Below are 17,696 nucleotides of genomic sequence, written 5' to 3'. Positions count from 1 at the left end.
AAAGATAACTACTGACTAGTAAAATGAAGTTAAATAAAAAAGAAGCTTATGAGCAGCTGAGATAGAACTAATTTAGAGAGAAGAAATATGGATAAAACGGAACAACAAAAGAAAATTCTGCACATCGAGATATATGCAATGTAACCTTCTTGGGCCGCAGTTCTTTTCCCTTACTCTCTGCTATATTTCTTCTAACTTCCAATTTTTCAACAACGACTTTCAATTCTTTGGCACGCTGCATCCTCTTCAATAGTTCACTATACATCTTCCGCCGCTCGTGATCTGCTTGCTAAAAAAATTGATCCATGGTTCTGGGGATGGATTAAATATTTATATGAGTTATATGGTTTAAGCTGCTAAGTTAATTTTAAATTTAAGATTTAGAAATAGCGATCAAGTTAGCGAAAGACAAAATCTGGAGCGTTATGCATTTGATAAGGAACAAAATTGGATCGGACATAAAATATTGCTGTAAGGACACATGTAAAATAAGAAAGTTAAGTACAATAAATATATATATTTCAAATCAAAAAAGACGAGTGAATAAATGGAATGAATTCGATATTCTTCAATAAACCAAACGATCAAGAATGATTATTTCCACAATTTATACAGCTGATAATTACAATAAAAAAAGCTGCTTTTATGAGTATACCTTTACATCATCTCTTCTTTTAGCGTTTATGATGGTGCTGCCCTGGAGAGTAGAAATACGCGGTCGATTATATCTTCGATCCAATACTTCTTTCGGCGTATTGAAATATTTTACGGGGTTAAAACTTTTTGCTAAAAGATATTATTTAGATTGAATGATTTGAAATATTTATCATGAAAAGTCCTTATTCACTGGTAAATGAACTCGTGAGTCACTAGCAAAATAGACAACTTTCATAACTAAAACTCGAGACCATCAAAAACGACATCTACTCCTTGAAAGGTATAGTGAAAGAGTTCAACTGGATTTGGAGGCTCAGGCTAGAAGCTTACTGAAAATATTCCTCATATCAGCGCCATTGCTCAACAAATAAAGACTATGAGTCTCAAAAACAGTCTATGATGTTAGTTTATAAAGCAATACTTTAACTCGCTCATATCCGGAATATTAGTTATCTGAACAGTCTTCCACGAGAAAAATAAGTAAAAGAGTGGGGCTCCTCGGGAACAGTCTCACCACACATTTATTGCTTGTCAACTGTTTCCATTCAATCAAAGCTGTAGATCATTTTTTAAAACTTCAGGAGAGTAATAAAGTAGAGGAACCTTCTTCTTCCGTGTCCACGAAAATGGTATGTGTATTTTTCGTGACTGTAGTATCCGCAAAATGTAAGGTTGCTCTCAACTTTGCGATCTTCTAAAAAAAGAACATAAACAACAACTAGGACAAGTACGTGTCAAAACAATGTTTTATACACATTATGCTTTCTAATTTTTATCTGCTAATTATAATCTTAGTTTGAATTCTTTTTGAAAGCACCGATTCGGAAGCACCGTTCGGAAACGTTTCGCATTACTAACTCAAATGTAGAACCATGAAATGACTAAAATTACTTGATTTTCAACAGTCAGCCGATGCTTCACATATTTCAGGTCTTCTAAATTCTTTAACTTCTTCTGAACCAATGTATCCTCATCAGGTTCTGGGGTATTCTCATGATGTACTCCATCCTCCTGGAAAATTCAACATAAATATTTGACGAAAAAAAATTTCGTTATAGTTTTTGAAAGAAATATCAAAAGAAAACTACTTTATGCAGTACAACCAACTAAATCGTATAACGGATGACAAAAGAAAAGGAAAGATTACCTCAACATGGCTTCGAACCATATGGAAATGGAATTCATCCGGATTTCGATTCAATGCCTTTTGTCGCAGCTTTTGCAGTTTCCTTTTCTTGCAATTATAATCTCGAGCACGCTGAACATAATCCTTCTTCTTTTCCAATAGACCAAACTGTGCTCGCGATTCTGGCTGCAAATTTTTCTTCTTTACATGTTGTCCGAACGGAATTATGGAATAAAACCCAACAGTGTTTGAAATTAGTTTTAAGACTACTAAATCCAAATTTCGTTGTTATTATTATCAATGTAGAATCAGGAAAACTTCATGCGCTTACAAGCATAAACATTACGCATGCAAATTATTGAACACACACACGCACACACGTTCCTCCTGCGGAATCTTTGAATTCCCATTCATTTGCAGTTATAATCTCATGTTTTCCAAGAAATTTCTGAATACATAACCTGATAAGTATGACTCCAACAGTGTGACAGACCTGAGGACGTTCACGATGAATCCGTTGACCGACTTTCGATGATCGTTTCAATGACGACATAACTCATGCAAAATCTACAATATATATGCAAATTATCAGATAACACACATCTCCCCCCCCCCCCCCACAGAATATAATTCCTTTCCTGAATCCCTCTCACTGGATTCCTGAATTTCTCCTACGAAATCTAATTCCATCCAGAATATGGACCAATGGTATAACTTTCCTCTTCCTCTTTCTCTCTCTCTCTCTTTTAAACACATCCGACCTAATATCCTTTCTCAATCTTTTATTGTCTTACCCAACTTCCCCACTTTGACTAAAAACAATTCCAGTCTCTGATTATCCAAGATTTGTGTCATGTTACCACTGCCGTCTCAAATCCCTTATAGCCCGCTATAGTGAGATTCCTTTACCATCCTCACTTCACTAATTTCACTATAACTCGCAATCGCTCTCTGTCTACGGTCTCTCATTCCAGGCTATTTCGTTCTTCTTGCAATCTCTGATCCATTCTCATTTCCTTCTCATACACTCTCATAGTCACGATGCCCAAGGATTACACCTGCATAGTCCTGGAGGCTGCAGCGAAAGAATTTCGTCTCGAAACGATTGACTTCTTTCTGTACGGATATGTTGAGACTGCTCGCTATTGATCGGCAAATTCCGTTATTCATGAGGTGCGGGGGGGGGGGGTTCGTCTGCGCGTTCTATGTACGGGGTTTGAATTGATGGAGCGACGATTAAAATTATTGTAGATTTAGATGTCAAAGGGAACGGAAAATGAAAAGCTGGTAGAGCAGAAGAAGAAACAGGGAGAAAAACCGGAGCGAGAATCAAGTAAATTCGGTGAACTGCCGTTGACGCTGAGTGAACGGTTGGCAAAATTGGATGCAAATGATTATCTAAACCGTTCACCGGATGACGCGCGATGGTTCGACCGAAAATACAATCGGAAACAACAGACCTCGTCTGATGGACCGCTGTGGACAGCTCCAAAAGATGCTCGCTATCAGCAAATAAAAATGGGACGCCATTGCGTCGATTATTACCAGGATTATTATCGATGCACCAATTTGTTGGGTGAAAATTACAAACCATGCAAATTCTTTTATAACACTTTTATGGATCTTTGTCCGTCATCGTGGGTAGAAAAATTTGATGAATGGAGAGAAGAAGGCATATACCCGGCACATTTTGATCGTTAACATTTAGGTACTCTAAGGATGAATCTCTCCTTCGCTACACGATAATTTAGGCTGTATTAAATAAAGTTTTCTATAACTGTGCTCTTGCTATGTTTTATTTTTCCAGCGTTAAAGTCTTTAGGCTTTGCTTGTAATCGTCTTATTCATAGTATATATTGTTCATCGTCATTAGTTTTCCCTTATCTAAATATGTTATTTCTTCATATCTAAGTAGTCTTTTTGCAAATGATTTTTTGTATATTTCTCTCAGTTTTGTAAGCTACGCTGAAAACGTTGATATACTTTGCGTTGAAAATGCTGTAATGTATAACATTTCATTTGGAGTGAGGAGTAAAAAAATAAAATTAAGGGAATGTTAAAAAGCAGTACGGTGGATCAGAAAGAGTTGCAACGACGTGAAACATATTTACGCGATAATTCTCGACCATTCAAACTAGCTGATCCGACAACTTGGCCACGTCGTTGGGCCGTGACTTTTTTTGCTTTTGGTACTGGTCTATTATCTTGGAAATATTATACGGACTGGTCAAGGAAACCGTTCTTTTACAGTCAGTTGTGTCATTTGTTTTAAGTAGCGTAAATAACTGTGAATCTGCTTATGATAGATTTTCCAGAGGAGGAGATGTGTTCGACCATTAGTCGTTCAGTAAGGGTTCCAGTAGCGATTAAAGCACTTCTTATTTCAGCAAATTATTAAATGGAATTGATAGTTGTAATGTGAGTTGCAAGATGTATATGCAATTTTACACTTCGTTTCAGGTCTCGTTCCTCGCTTCGTTCTCTTAACATTTGTGGGGGGTGTTGGATACGTTATCGGTTCTCTTCGTGAATATCATTACAAAACCCGTGACGCCGTCATTGAACACTACATCTCGCTTCATCCAGAAGATTTCCAGCACTTGACAAATTGTAAGCTCTCTTATAGAAATTCCAATTAAAAAAGCATTCGAGTTAGAATAACTAGTCTACAGTTCTAAGGTTGAGCAAATAATAGGGTTTTGTTTTTCTGGTATATAAATGACCCGTAAATTTTTTCAGTAGACGGACGTAAATTCTCGGAGGTGCTTTTACCTTGGATTCCTCGACGTGCACATCACAGAAAATTCGATTAGAGTCGATTATCTATACTCACAAAGTTGTATCATTTATCTCGCACTTTATTGTTCGCTAGTTGTACCCGGAAAATATTTGCTATAATGGAGTCAGAAATAAGCATTGGTAATCTGGAATCTACTGATTTGGTCAGCGAAAGACGTCAGCGTATGTTGGCACGGTTGGAAGCACGTCATACACGGGATACAGTTGCGATGAAAAAATTATCTGCTGATACAGCAGATTTTGATAAATTGCTAGCAAAAGCTACACGTGTAGTGAATTCTTCAGAACTAAATACTGAGCCTGAACTTTTGCATGAATTGGAAACCGCCCTTACGCTAATTCCACCTGGCCGTCAGTCACTTCGTCTAAAACAAGCCTTGAATATGCTACGCAGTCGAATGCAAGAGCAAATTGGATTGGGGCATCAGCAATCAGTATTTTCATTTAGCACCAGAAAAGAAAATGCTGCCGAATCAAAAGTACAAAAAGCAGCAATTGTCAAATGTAGTCCGCTTGGTCCTACTCAGGCAATAGCTCAATCACTAATGCGAAAGTCGATTACAGTAACTGCCGAGGTATTTTTTTTTGTTAGTGTGGAATATTTTTATTCAAATACTACCATCAATTGTGATTCTAATATTTGGTTTCTGATAAGATGCTTTAAGAAGTCAGAAAAAAATCGCATTGTAGCATGGAAAGGAATTAGTAGTGGAAGGTGATGATGATGAAGAAGTTATGATCGACAATGTCACTAGTTCTGTGATCCGTGTTCCGTTCAAAGCATCGGCTGTACATATGAAATCCGTGAAGCACAGCACCCTAATTTTCGCACCAATTAAAACTTCTCTTCTTATACGGGACTGTGAGAATTTGACAGTTGCAGTCGCTGCGCAACAAGTAAGAATCCATGATAGCCATCAGATCCGGCTCTACATTGAGGTTTGTTTCGAATTTCCGAAATTTTGATCTTATTTTGTCACTATTTTCTTTTGCAAAAATCCGTGTTTCGTTCCTTCAATATTTTGTCATGTTACTTTCCTGTCCTAATTGATAAATATTACATGTAGATTGCATTTCATTAGAAATGGCTAAAGGAGAAGGAGGGTTTATAGAATAACACTAATATGAGGGGAATGTAAAAATTCCGGGAATTGTGGAATTGTAAAAGTAATATTTTTAACGAAATAATTCAGGTACGCGGGGCTTTGATAATTGAAGACTGTGATGGAATAGAAGTTGCACCATATAACGTCATTGGCTTTCAACAAGATGTACAAAATAACAAGTGGTGTAACGTACAGGATTTCAGTTGGCTTTCTTCGGAGGAACATAGTCCAAATTGGAAAATCATGAAAGAAAACACAACAAAATGTTTTACTCTATAATAAGAGTTACGAAACTTCTGTTTTCTAGCAAAAATTGTGTGTATTCAAATATTCTTTTAGAGCTTTACATTGCCTTTTATGAAAAAGTGATTTTAAATCCGAGCCCGATAACTTAGACCAATAATATATAGACTCTTGATTTGTTCCGTAGTCTCATTTTGCATTCTTTCGATTCGATATTTTACTTTTTTTTCTTCACGACTATAGATTTGCAGAAAAAACAAATTTGGGTCCTAAATTGTCGAATTTTTTTTCAAAAAATTCGTGATGAATTCATTTCTTCCACTGTAATTATCTTTCCCTTGCGTGCTTCTGATAGTTCCTACAACGATTATTCTTCCGGTCAGTAAATGTGCGAACAGTTGCTTATGTTCTGCAAAATTTTAATTTTCTTACTCAAGTATGTCAGTAAATTAGTTATTGGTAATAGCATGGAACTTATATTTCTAATGGTTTTTCAATATTCAGTTTAACGAGTTTGCCTCTTCAGATGGTCCTTGGTCCTGAAATTTTTAAGCATCCTAGGTCGTTGATTGCCTTTTATGAAAAAGTCCTTAATTCGTCGGTAATGATTTCATACACATACATAAAATGCATGAACATTCTGCTCAAGTTCATTTTTGATATGGAGGTGTAACCGTAAGGTGGTTGTCAAAACTGTGCTTCTGTTTTATTACGTTACTAAATATCTTTTGAGGGTAGAGTTTTTGAAAACTGAAAGGATGTAGAATAAGTTTGCTAAACTTTATCCATTGAGTATCGACCACGAGATAGATCTTTTAAATAACTTCATCTGATTCCGCCAGCTCGAATTTCAACTTGTTGAAATTCCGCTCGACTTTACAAATGATCCTATTGGAGGGAGTGAATGAAACTTGGGAAACAACTTCACATGGTTGGAGCATTTAAATTTAATGCCGCTAAAGTTTGTGGACTTGTCTCCCGAGATCCTTTCCTTTCATAATATTTAAGCTCCCGCAGAAGAGGAAAGTGGCAATCTAACTAAATTAGAATTTTGTAGCTCTTATTTGTAATTCTACGAATTTGACGAAGCTGATCTACGTTACTTGCCGAAGATGGGTTGTTGTTCATCGAATGTATTCCATGATGAGGAGAAAGGGTTGGAAGACCATTTCTTTCCATATCTTGATTATCAAGAACAACCGGATGATGAATACAAACAACTAGATACTGAAAATGATCAGAAGGGTGATACCGCTGTGGAGCATATATTCAAGAAAACGAAGTAAAAACAAATTGAATTTCATCTAATAACTCCTATTTTGAATTCATCTAATTAATTAAGCTTCCTTAGCAAATAATCAATTATTCCTAACACTTCTGAAAATGCTCAGTCATATTATTCGAAATTAAACCGATTAAGTGATATAAATATCTTTTCAAAAATCTGGAAGATATGAAACTAAATGTTATCATGAAGATTACTGAGATTTTCCGATATTATATGCAAAGCATTTGGCAATAATTAACCATACGTTCTACATGACATCAAAAATGGCTTGTAATGCAAGTCACCAAAGAGTTTCCCACATAATTCATCTTAGACTATCGATCGATCGATCGGTAATAAGTGGTTTTCTTGTCATTCGTTAAAAAAAAAACCGAGCTTTTATTATACGATTATTTCAAATCATTTGAATTTCAACCTTCATTTTTCAAGTTAATTTTTCAACAAAAAAAAAAAAAGAAGAAATGTTTTGTTTCGTTATGTGAGAAAAGATACTGAAAAATCCGTCAATTATAATTTAAGACAATCTCTCTTAGTTTTTAGAATGGTATATGGACAACCTCCGAAAGATATGAGAAATTTCCATATTGATTGGAAAAATGAGTATCATATCGATTTCAAAAATCGACCATGCCCTTATGATTTTCCAGCATTTGAAGGCGATAAACCACCCGATTATGATGAAAATGTTCTCTTTTCTCTTTTTTTTCTTTCTGAATTTCAGCAGTATATTTTTTTCAAAGTAAATCAAAAAACAGTGAAAACTTGAGTTGATTAAAATTCCAATTTAATCGTCTTAAATCAAAATTTTAATCATTTTAAAATTTCTTATTTCAGAAAGAAGAAATGAATAAAATTGATACGATAGACAAAGACAAATCGAGAAGAGAAGGAGGAAGGAAAAGAAAATCGAAAAGCAAAGATGGTTAGATTTAAATTTCAAATTAAATTTATTTCAATTAACCATCAATCATTTTGTTGCAGGAAAAAAGAAAAGTGGTGGTAAAGAAGGTGCTAAGAATTTTGCTAAAATCACTTCCAAGAAAGCAAAACATTCAACTAATGAACTGGACCAATGTAGTATTAGTGAAAAAGATTGAAGAAAAAAAAGGTTCAATAAAGCTTTTTTCATTTCAAATTTTCAATAATTGATTATTCCAATTTATCAATTTGCATTAAATTTTATAACCTTTCTTTGAGTAGATTATACAAAAATGCTCAGCTCCCACCCATACAATTTTTAGCCAATATAACTTGGTATTATAAGTGATTTGAAAAATTTCCAGATCATTTTGAACAATCCTTTAAATTCTTTTAGCTTGTTGTTCTCAGACAGCTAGTCATTAGGCTTTCCCATTCATAGACATAAAAATACTTTGGCAATAGTGAATTGATCATTTCAAGATTTTAATTTAAAAAACTAAGATACCAATCTAATTTTTAATCTTATCACTCTATAGAAACATATTAATTATATTTAATCAATTTGCACATTTTATTATCATTGAATACTTCAAAGACAATTTGGGGAATATTTAGGCTTTAGAATTTAAATCTTTCCTGGACATTTAAATGCTTTCATAAACCTTTATTGAAACATTTTTATTTCACAATATACAACAAAAATGATGAATTAAATGGGGGGAAAAAAGCGCAAATAAACAAAACAAAGGAAACGAGAAAACATACAAACATACATGTAAATGAAAATACAAAAAAAAAGAAGAATGAAATGGAAAAAGCCCGCAATATCAAATGTCATGTTTACGATATATACCATGTATCACGCATTAGTAATGACAATAGTAATAACAATAATAATGATAATAAGAGTAATAATAATACAACTACCAAGTGTTCCTAAAACTTGTTTAAAAAAAAAAATCAACTAAACCTATTTACTAGAAGTAGAAAGATAATTTTCTTTTGTTTGCTTAAAAAACTACTTTTGTACTTTGATTCCTTTTCAGGTTATTTGTTATCGAACTTTTCCACACTATCATCGGAACTTCAGGTCGTTCTTCAAAAGACAACTTAATTAACAATTATATTACAAGCGCCACAAGCTATCAAGACAACCTGATCAAAATTGATTAATTAAAAATCACTAATTTAAAATCATTAATATCTGCTCTTTTTGCATTTTAATTTAGTCCATTTCTCTGCTATTTGTCTATTCATCATTAAATCTCATTACTTTATTTATAAATAAAATAATACGCGAAACATGAGCCTTCTATGGGATAGCTACAATGACTGGTTAAACAACCCGAAATCATGAAATGACCGAGGTACTCGTTCCACTTGCAAAGATTTCTCGGGAACGAATTGCCCTGGTCGAGCTCACAGTACTAATTTTCAATTTCTCGGGAACACAACATAATCATTTTCTTTTGTGCAAATACCAATAATAGTTTTACTGGAAAATTTCCAACCCAACTTTATTACCTTATTTGTTCAAAATTTACTTCTAAATATACTATCATTAGTGTGCAGAGATTGAAATCTAAGAATAAAGGAAAATGAAAAGTTTCTGCTTTTGAATAATTAAAACAAAAAATTTCCTTAATGATAAAACTGTCATGAATGGAAGATATCGAAGAAAGTCGAAATTAATAATTACACAATTACAAGCCAAAGCCAAATATCAGCACCAGTGGACCCAATTCTGGTATGCTTCTCTAACATATTTCATCTGTGCTTTTCAAATACTTCTGTTTGTTTAGAAAGAGCTTTCCAAATAAGATGACGAAATTTGAAAAGTTTAACTCGTAAAATTCACTTTTTTAGAAATTGTTCAAGATTCTCGAAGTCCATTCAAAAACTGATAGGGTCGTGTAATAATAAGTTAATGAGCACATGAAAAAAAAAAAAAATTATTATACGAAAATTTTTGTTGAGATCTCTTTGTTGGTGCACTCGTTAATATCGCCAAGGACAGTATCAAAAGTTACACAACATATCGAATTGACCGGTGGAAGACTGCTGCATATCCCGTTACAGTTGAGATTAATTAACGGGTTCCATGAATTTGAGCTAACAACATTTTCTTCTATTCGATGTATACTGCTGGTACCAGTAATAAGGCTAAAATTTCTGGTATCTTAGGTAGCAAAAAGTCCTTCGTTCACTAATCCTTGTCATGTTGGTATCTGTTCATCGGCACTTTCATCACTTTCATTCACTGTTGTTACTTCACCTTTACATTCCTTTTTGTGCTTCATTCGCCTATTCTGGAACCATATTTTACCTAAAATTAATTAATTAATGCGAAATTTAATTTCGTTTTTCAACTTTCTTATACCGTTTTTGTCTGTTCGCATTATTTTGCAATGTTCAATTTTTGAAAGCATTTTCAAATGTCAAACTTTAAATTTAAAAAAAAAATTCAAGCTAACCCAAATAAAATAACCATTTATTTTGCCAGTAATTATTATCCAAACAAACAAACATTCAACAATTTATTCATAAAATCAAATCAAAAGTTTTTTCGTTTTTTTTTGTCTTCAAGACAAAAGATTTTTATGAGTGATACTAAAAAAAAAGAAAAGGGAAATCAAGTCGGCAAAGAACAAAGGAAAGTTTATTCAGGGGGAAAAACGGAACGGTTGAAAAGAAAAAAAAATGGGAGGAAAAAAAACAGAGGCTCATGTTTAGTATAAATGAAAAGAATGTTCATTTTGTCTTCGGGACAATTCCTTTTCTTCCTCTAATGGGACCACCCAGGTGATGCAATAAATTAGGAAAACCCCATGCCGGCTGATACAAGCCAATGCATCTTCACTACAATGGAAATGAAATTCCACCAGATGACTAAATGAAACAAAAAAAAAGAAAAAAAAACCTAAATTCATTTTGTTATGGAACTTTGCTTCTATGGTACTATAACTTCAAATCATCGGTAAACTATTACTTCTTTTTTTTCCTTTCTTTTAAAACTAATTTTAAAAATGCAAAACAATTGAGGAGAGATTGCAAAAAAAAAAATAAACGATGAAATTCCCGACTTTTGAAAGTATTTTTCGACAATACTTTATCAAAAATTGATGAAAATTTCCTTTTACATTTCATCTTGAAATTGCATCATTTTGAAAAGTTATCGTAACAAATCGAAATGTATGACAGCAAATTCATTCATTTTTAATTCTTTGACAGTATTCTGTTGAAGCTAATATTCGATAAAATTTTGAATGCAATTATAGATAAAGATATGACGTGAAGTACGAATACAATGGATCATAAATGGTGACACATACCCTGCAGTCATTAACCTTGACAATTAAAGACAATTAAACTGTATACGTTATCTAACCGGTACTCTCTCTCATCTGATAGTATCCTATTCCTCAGTTTACTTTTAATTTTTGAAATTCAAAAAAAAACTTAACTCAGACCCTCTATGCCAAATTTCTCTTAGCATTTCAATTATGGATCATAGAAACTAATTATCCAGATTGAAGAGGATTACAATTTCAGAGGAGAGAAGCTAAGAAAGAGAACAAAAGTGATGCTTTGGAAGTCACATGATTAAAATACTGCAGGAAACAAAATTTACTTTAAAAATTTCAAAGAAATATATCATGATTAGTTTACTCAATCACAAATATCCATCGATGCAGGAATTACTCCAGACTTGCACATCCACTACCACTAACATAATCATCCATCAAAGTTTTGTGTACTAATTAGCAGTTGTAATTCAACTACAAGTCTACGATGAATCACATTTCTGATACTTTAAGGTATCTTAAAATGATGTCGAAGTTGTATTGCCTTCTTAGAATCCATTAAATTTCTCTTGTATCCAACCAGAATGATGTTAGTGTTTGATGCGAAGTGTTTTTTTTTCTTTACCGTAGAACGAAACATAAATCACATTTGAAACAACGGATGGTCCTATTTTTGGCAAAAAACAAAAAAAAAGAAAAAAAATAAAACGAAAAAATAAAAAAAAAAGAAAAAAGAAATTGCTTCACACAATTCTACAAGTCACTGTTCACCTCTTATCACTAATTCAGTCTTAATGTCAGGTTATGTTAAGTACTTCCATAATCATCGTTTTTTAATTCAAACCATGTAATAATTTCTAACACAACAAAAAGAAATCATTTTTGCTGAACTATTTTCGGTGATAATTTAATTATTTCAAAGCTTAATTCTAACATTTAAAAATGAAAACAAACCTGCCGCTCGGATAATTGCAAACTTTCGGAAATTTCTTGTCGCCTTTTTCGCGTTAAATATTTATTATAATGAAATTCCTTTTCAAGTTCTAACGTTTGATTTCTACTATATGTTTGTCGCGTCCTTTTTGATTCACCGCCTTTGCCACCTGAAATACGTGAGCAAAGATTAATGATCATCTTTAGAATTGATTATTGTAAATTATTTCATACAATACTTTTTTTTTAGCTATTAGCATAATTAAATAATTAATAATGGGACTTCATGAGGTCATTGTATATATATATAATAATCCAATGCAAGCACTTAATTAATAGGCTATGAAAAAAAAATGAAAGGTCAACAGAAAAAAAAAACACGGATCTATGATTTTAACTAGCATTTTTAACTTCAACAATCTATTTAATATTAGTAAATTTTCTTTAATACAGATTCTTTTCTGTTTTAATCTTACGATCTGACATTTTCATAGTTCCATCACAACTTATAGATTTTCTGATATAACATCACCGTTGATATAATATCACTGCAGTATTTGTAAACTGACCGTAACCAGCGTACCATAGTGTACTGTACATATATACACAAAGATGTTGTGCATGTGAAGAATAAATTAACCGTAACCAATGTACAAAGGCGTACTGTATGTATAAAGACTTTTTTTTGTGCCTTTCATAAAGAAATTTTGAAAACTTGTGCTTCTTAAAACCACTATCATCAGCTCACTTCGTGAAGGAAGGAACGAGCGGCTTCTGCCTTTGAAGTGGAGCGGTGAAACTGTCAAAGCAATTTTCAAAATATGTGTTGATTTATACTGGAGGAATGATAAACCACTGAGAAATGGAATGAAGATGCTGCTTTTGCAGAAAAAAAAACGAACTTTTTTTTTGGACCTTCTTTTAATCGTTTTCCAATTTCCTTTTTGTTTCACATAAATGAACAGAATTTTAAAATTCGCAAACTTTTGGGAAATTCAATCAAAATATAATTGACATTAAAGTTAAATTTTACCTGTAGTCGAAATTTCAAATAAATAAAAATATTTGGATTCCAGTGAAGAGAAAATCATTCAGATAGATGGCAAAGTATACAAAGCATTGCTTACAGAAAGCATTTCTAGCTTCCAAAAGTTTTTACCAACAAGTTAACTAAATTAATAGCTAATACTGAGACAAGCAATTTCTTAATACTAATGCTTTGACCTTTAACCTCACAGCATATCTGAACTTTTAATTCAAAATTATATTCATAATCAATCTTGGTGAAAAATAAGTGAGCATCCGTAGACTTTGATCTTTGTACTCACTCTTTTGCCCAATCTTTCAACAATTTTTTCGCAGTTTACCGTAATGGGTAAAAGAATATTTTTGATACCATAAGTTTTCCTTTTGTTTTGAAATTTTCTTTTTTTTTTCAAGTTGGGAAAAAGAGAAGACATATGGAGGAAGTGTCAACAAATTGAAAGAAAAAAAAAGAAAAGGAGGTGGTGTACTGCCTTTGTTTAATTCGTGTCATAGAAAATATTGTCATATTTAGGGATAGTTTGCTTGGTTGGTTGACTAAAACGAGCATTGCTCGAGGGTTATAGATGGAAAATAATGAAAGAGCGGTAAAACTTCAAAGAATCCTAAAATGAAATATGATGTTCCCAAGTAACAAAGTACTGCTAAGCATGAAAGCGAACCGAAAGATGAAGTTGATGGAAGGATAACAACAACAGTAACAGTACCTCTGAAAGAACTTACGTTTTATTTACGTGTTAAATGTGTACGCATATTATATATATACATAGACACAGACAGAAAGACAGACATACATACACACACACACACACACACACACATGTATTTCGGAAGATAAGAAAGAAATCTTATCATAACTTTCCTCACCCAAATCAGTCAATATCATTAACAGCAACAGTAACAATAATATCGAAAGTGGAAATCGATAATTTTCATCTGTTGAGCTTTCCCAATTACCAATATCAATTGCAAATCTCCCAATAGCATAATCCTTATTACCATAATGATAATTATATAAGAATGATATGGAAACATACTTCAACATTAGATATTGTCAGAGAAAAAAAAAAGGATAATGCTTACAGTATCATTATCACTCCATCTTACTTATTTATCATTGATGCTTAAATGAAGTATAATTAAAAGTATTTATGGTGAGATGATTAGAATGTTGATATAGCTGATAAGTTTATCCATGCGTATACTTTATATTTTAACGAAGAATTGTTCAATTTCAAATTTGTGCATTTATTTTAAATTCATATGTAAATTTTATGCTTAAAAACAAATATGAAGTTCATGTGATAACTGTATTTCTTGTAAATGACATAACTTAACATCAAATGCATAATAGTGTGAGTATTAACCTTTTATGAAATAAAAATATCTCGAGAATTTCCAAAATCTTTCATTGAATGTTGAAAATACATTCAATCATTGTATCGATTCTTTTCAATAATTTCATTTAACAAAAATTTTAATAAAATTAAAAATTTGAACTTATCAAAATTTGTCTTACAATTTATCATACAATAAAAAGAATTGAAAATTGTTAGCTTCACCTCTTCATTTCCCCTTTTTCTACTCAAATGTCCCTCTTTTTCTTTTTTTTTCAACAAATTTCACAAAATTCTGCAATTAATTATCGATCAATATTACACATTCACAAACAGCACAGCATCAAACCAACACACCCATCCTATATCACATACTAAACTACCCTACCCAATCCTCACACCAAATGAGTTCCATAAGGATGATGCGCACGCAGTACGGCACAACACACACACACACACACACATACACACACATACAGACACACACACACACACATACATGCACACACATATATATACATACACCTGCCTCTTCCTACAGTATACCATCATCGAAGGAAATTGGATAGTATGGTGATCCTGTCCTTGCATTATCATATCATCCTTGTTGTTGGTTCATCCTTTGATGCAAATAGATTCATTTGCATTAATGGAAAGGAAGTGAAGATATGAAGGGATGAGATAATAATAATCTAAGAGATAAAATGAACAAAAAAATAACATATCTTTCAATCATCCTATCATTTTTCATCAACAATAAGAAGCAAAGATAATTGGCTTCGATTGTTATTTTGTAATTCTGTGACAAAAAAAAAAAAAACTTAGCTGAATAATAGAAGGTTAAGTCCTAATTAAGAGGTCATAGAAGTTAATCATATCTATACTGAATGTTAATACATTTAGGATAATCTGTTTGCATTAAAAATGCTTTTTAATGAACCAGGGATAATCCAGTTGGATTTAGATTGTAGAATAATTGTCAAACAGATATGACAATCATAACACACACACGCACGCACACACACACACACACACACACACACACACACATACACACACATACGAAATATTGTACAGTCTAAAAATTTAATCGAAAACTAATAAACGAATAAAACAGTTGTAAGCAGTAAATTAAAGTGGTAACAAATGTCACAAGTTGGGAACGAAACTTGTCTGAGTAGAAGTTCTCACGGGTTTCTGCTGAATGTAAGAAATTTCATAAAATTTATAGTCGCCTCTGCTAGTAGCCCTTTGCTCTGTTGATACAAACTTTGGAATTAACGACTTTCTCTAATGATAAATTACAGCAAATACATGGGAATATTTATATGATTAGTGAATTTTAATAGTAATTACATGTAGTTAAAGGGTATGGTATGGTATGTATAAGAGAGTATGGGAGAGATTTTGATCGAGTCTTGGATTAAGTTAGATTTTGGTACGATATGGAAAGTTAGTTTAATTCTCTCACATAAAAATATGAAATAAATAAACTTTTCATGGTTTTTATTTGATTTTACAAGCATTTTCCAACAAGCAATTAGCATCCATGAAGAAAGAATTTATTTAGAGATGGTCCAAATTAATTGAAATTTAAAATTTTCCCATTTAATTTCATTTTATGGCGAAAAAGTATTTCCGAAGCAAAATGATAACGTAGAAGAATGTTAATTTAATTACCACTACTAGCAATACTATCATATCATTTTTCATTGCTTTTTTATTGCTCACTGAACAAAAATATTAGTCGTTCTTCTAAAACATTACACAGTGATTGGAGTAAATTATTCTCGTTATTTGATAACTGATAATGATGATAATAATTTGTTCATATAATTGAGGAACTAGTACTAATAATCCTCCGAGTGTTTTTATCAAAGTTGGGGTTTTTAGAATTTATTTGCTGATAAGATGTTAACATTTGATAGTAGGAAAGGAAGATAAGCTCATAAGAATGTTTCCCATAGCAAGGGCATCCATCTGTAAAGCAGTTAATCCAGCTTACTGATGAACAATTGTCTTTTGGGATTGGCGCTATTTTTTGAACTTCTTTTTTTTTTCAAATAAATCACATACAACAGTTCTTTTTTTTTCATTTTTTTAGCATTGGTGTTTATTCCGTCTCAAAAAATTCCTCACATTTTAAACATCAAAAATTTCCCTTATTCGTTTTAAAACTTTCCCCAAAATATTAATTTGCTGAATAATTTGTGATACTTAATGAAGGACCAAAGATGATTTCTTATTATTATATTCAGCTATTTCATATCCATCAATTAATTATTAATCAACGACAGTGATTAGATGACGAATGATTATGATAAGGATAGTGATAAGGGTAACAATCATTGTATTCGAATAAATTTCAAGTTACAATTGAAATTTTTAGGAAAAATGATGGATGAACAGATGAAAATGGAAGGAATGAAATTTCAGGCACTAATAAATGTGTTGAAGGTTTCGAATGTAGTCGATAGATGTGCGGAAGCATCTGATTTTATCCAAACAAAAATTTCAGCATTAAAACCTAATTTTGGAATTTGAGATTCTATGAGACTAAAAATGATGGGTTTCTTGTGCGATAGGCTTCTTAACATATGGAACTTTTGGTGTCTTCAATTTGAATAAACTGTAATTAAATGTCGGAAAAATAGCAAATTATTTTCAAAAAAAGGAATTTCAAATTGAAAGTTTAACTTTTATCCGAAATAACTTCAACAATCACCTCATTTCATTGAATTTGAAAATTTCCTCAATGCCAATTATATGATAAAAACTTTCAAAATTGTTTAAAAAAATGTAAAAATTTCTAAATTTCGTATCAAATCGATTATTAAACTGCATGAACTAAGCATTGACAGGGGAAAGTAAAAGAGAGAGAGGGAGAGAGAGAGAGAGAGGAGGAGAGAAGAAAAGAAAGAAAACGTAACGGTGGAG

At 32.3% G+C, this 17,696-nt stretch overlaps 6 protein-coding genes across 6 annotated transcripts in view; 4 read left to right on the top strand and 2 right to left on the bottom strand.

The window, feature by feature from the left end:
• Positions 1–2,356, bottom strand: part of LOAG_16684 (hypothetical protein) — a 3,028-nt gene extending 672 nt beyond the window's left edge. Inside the window, exons 1-6 of the mRNA XM_020449335.1 lie at positions 2,245–2,356; positions 1,805–1,969; positions 1,549–1,668; positions 1,261–1,351; positions 656–786; positions 146–289 (exon numbers count right to left, since the gene is read on the bottom strand). Of these exons, the coding sequence (XP_020307144.1) occupies positions 146–289; positions 656–786; positions 1,261–1,351; positions 1,549–1,668; positions 1,805–1,825 (507 nt within the window). The 5' untranslated portion in view covers positions 1,826–1,969; positions 2,245–2,356. The remainder of the gene's footprint in view (positions 1–145; positions 290–655; positions 787–1,260; positions 1,352–1,548; positions 1,669–1,804; positions 1,970–2,244) is intronic.
• Positions 2,357–3,023: 667 nt separating this feature from the next.
• LOAG_06413 (cytochrome-c oxidase) lies at positions 3,024–3,815 on the top strand. Its single transcript, XM_003141949.2, has one exon. The coding sequence runs from the start codon at positions 3,041–3,043 to the stop codon at positions 3,482–3,484; it is 444 nt and encodes a 147-aa protein (XP_003141997.1). The 5' UTR covers positions 3,024–3,040; the 3' UTR covers positions 3,485–3,815.
• A 21-nt stretch (positions 3,816–3,836) lies between these two features.
• On the top strand, positions 3,837–4,596 carry LOAG_06412 (NADH-ubiquinone oxidoreductase subunit B; the record flags this gene model as incomplete). The annotated part of the gene is made up of 3 exons (XM_003141948.1): positions 3,837–4,032; positions 4,244–4,393; positions 4,523–4,596. 3 exons carry the CDS (start codon positions 3,837–3,839, stop codon positions 4,594–4,596), a joined length of 420 nt encoding a protein of 139 aa, XP_003141996.1.
• Positions 4,597–4,680: 84 nt separating this feature from the next.
• LOAG_06411 (hypothetical protein) lies at positions 4,681–5,967 on the top strand (the record flags this gene model as incomplete). Its single annotated transcript, XM_003141947.1, has 3 exons — positions 4,681–5,157; positions 5,273–5,521; positions 5,776–5,967. 3 exons carry the CDS (start codon positions 4,681–4,683, stop codon positions 5,965–5,967), a joined length of 918 nt encoding a protein of 305 aa, XP_003141995.1.
• A 1,076-nt stretch (positions 5,968–7,043) lies between these two features.
• On the top strand, positions 7,044–8,316 carry LOAG_06410 (hypothetical protein; the record flags this gene model as incomplete). Its single annotated transcript, XM_003141946.1, has 4 exons — positions 7,044–7,213; positions 7,760–7,904; positions 8,054–8,141; positions 8,201–8,316. 4 exons carry the CDS (start codon positions 7,044–7,046, stop codon positions 8,314–8,316), a joined length of 519 nt encoding a protein of 172 aa, XP_003141994.1.
• Positions 8,317–10,193: 1,877 nt separating this feature from the next.
• Positions 10,194–17,696, bottom strand: part of LOAG_06409 (hox-6c) — an 11,359-nt gene continuing 3,856 nt past the window's right edge. The window contains exons 2-3 of the mRNA XM_020447139.1: positions 12,400–12,548; positions 10,194–10,449 (exon numbers count right to left, since the gene is read on the bottom strand). Of these exons, the coding sequence (XP_020302598.1) occupies positions 10,357–10,449; positions 12,400–12,548 (242 nt within the window). The 3' untranslated portion in view covers positions 10,194–10,356. The remainder of the gene's footprint in view (positions 10,450–12,399; positions 12,549–17,696) is intronic.

Source organism: Loa loa (genome assembly GCF_000183805.2).
Source record: "Loa loa unplaced genomic scaffold supercont3.13, whole genome shotgun sequence".
Lineage (NCBI taxonomy): Eukaryota > Metazoa > Nematoda > Chromadorea > Rhabditida > Onchocercidae > Loa > Loa loa.
This window is presented reverse-complemented; position numbering and strand designations above follow the sequence as displayed.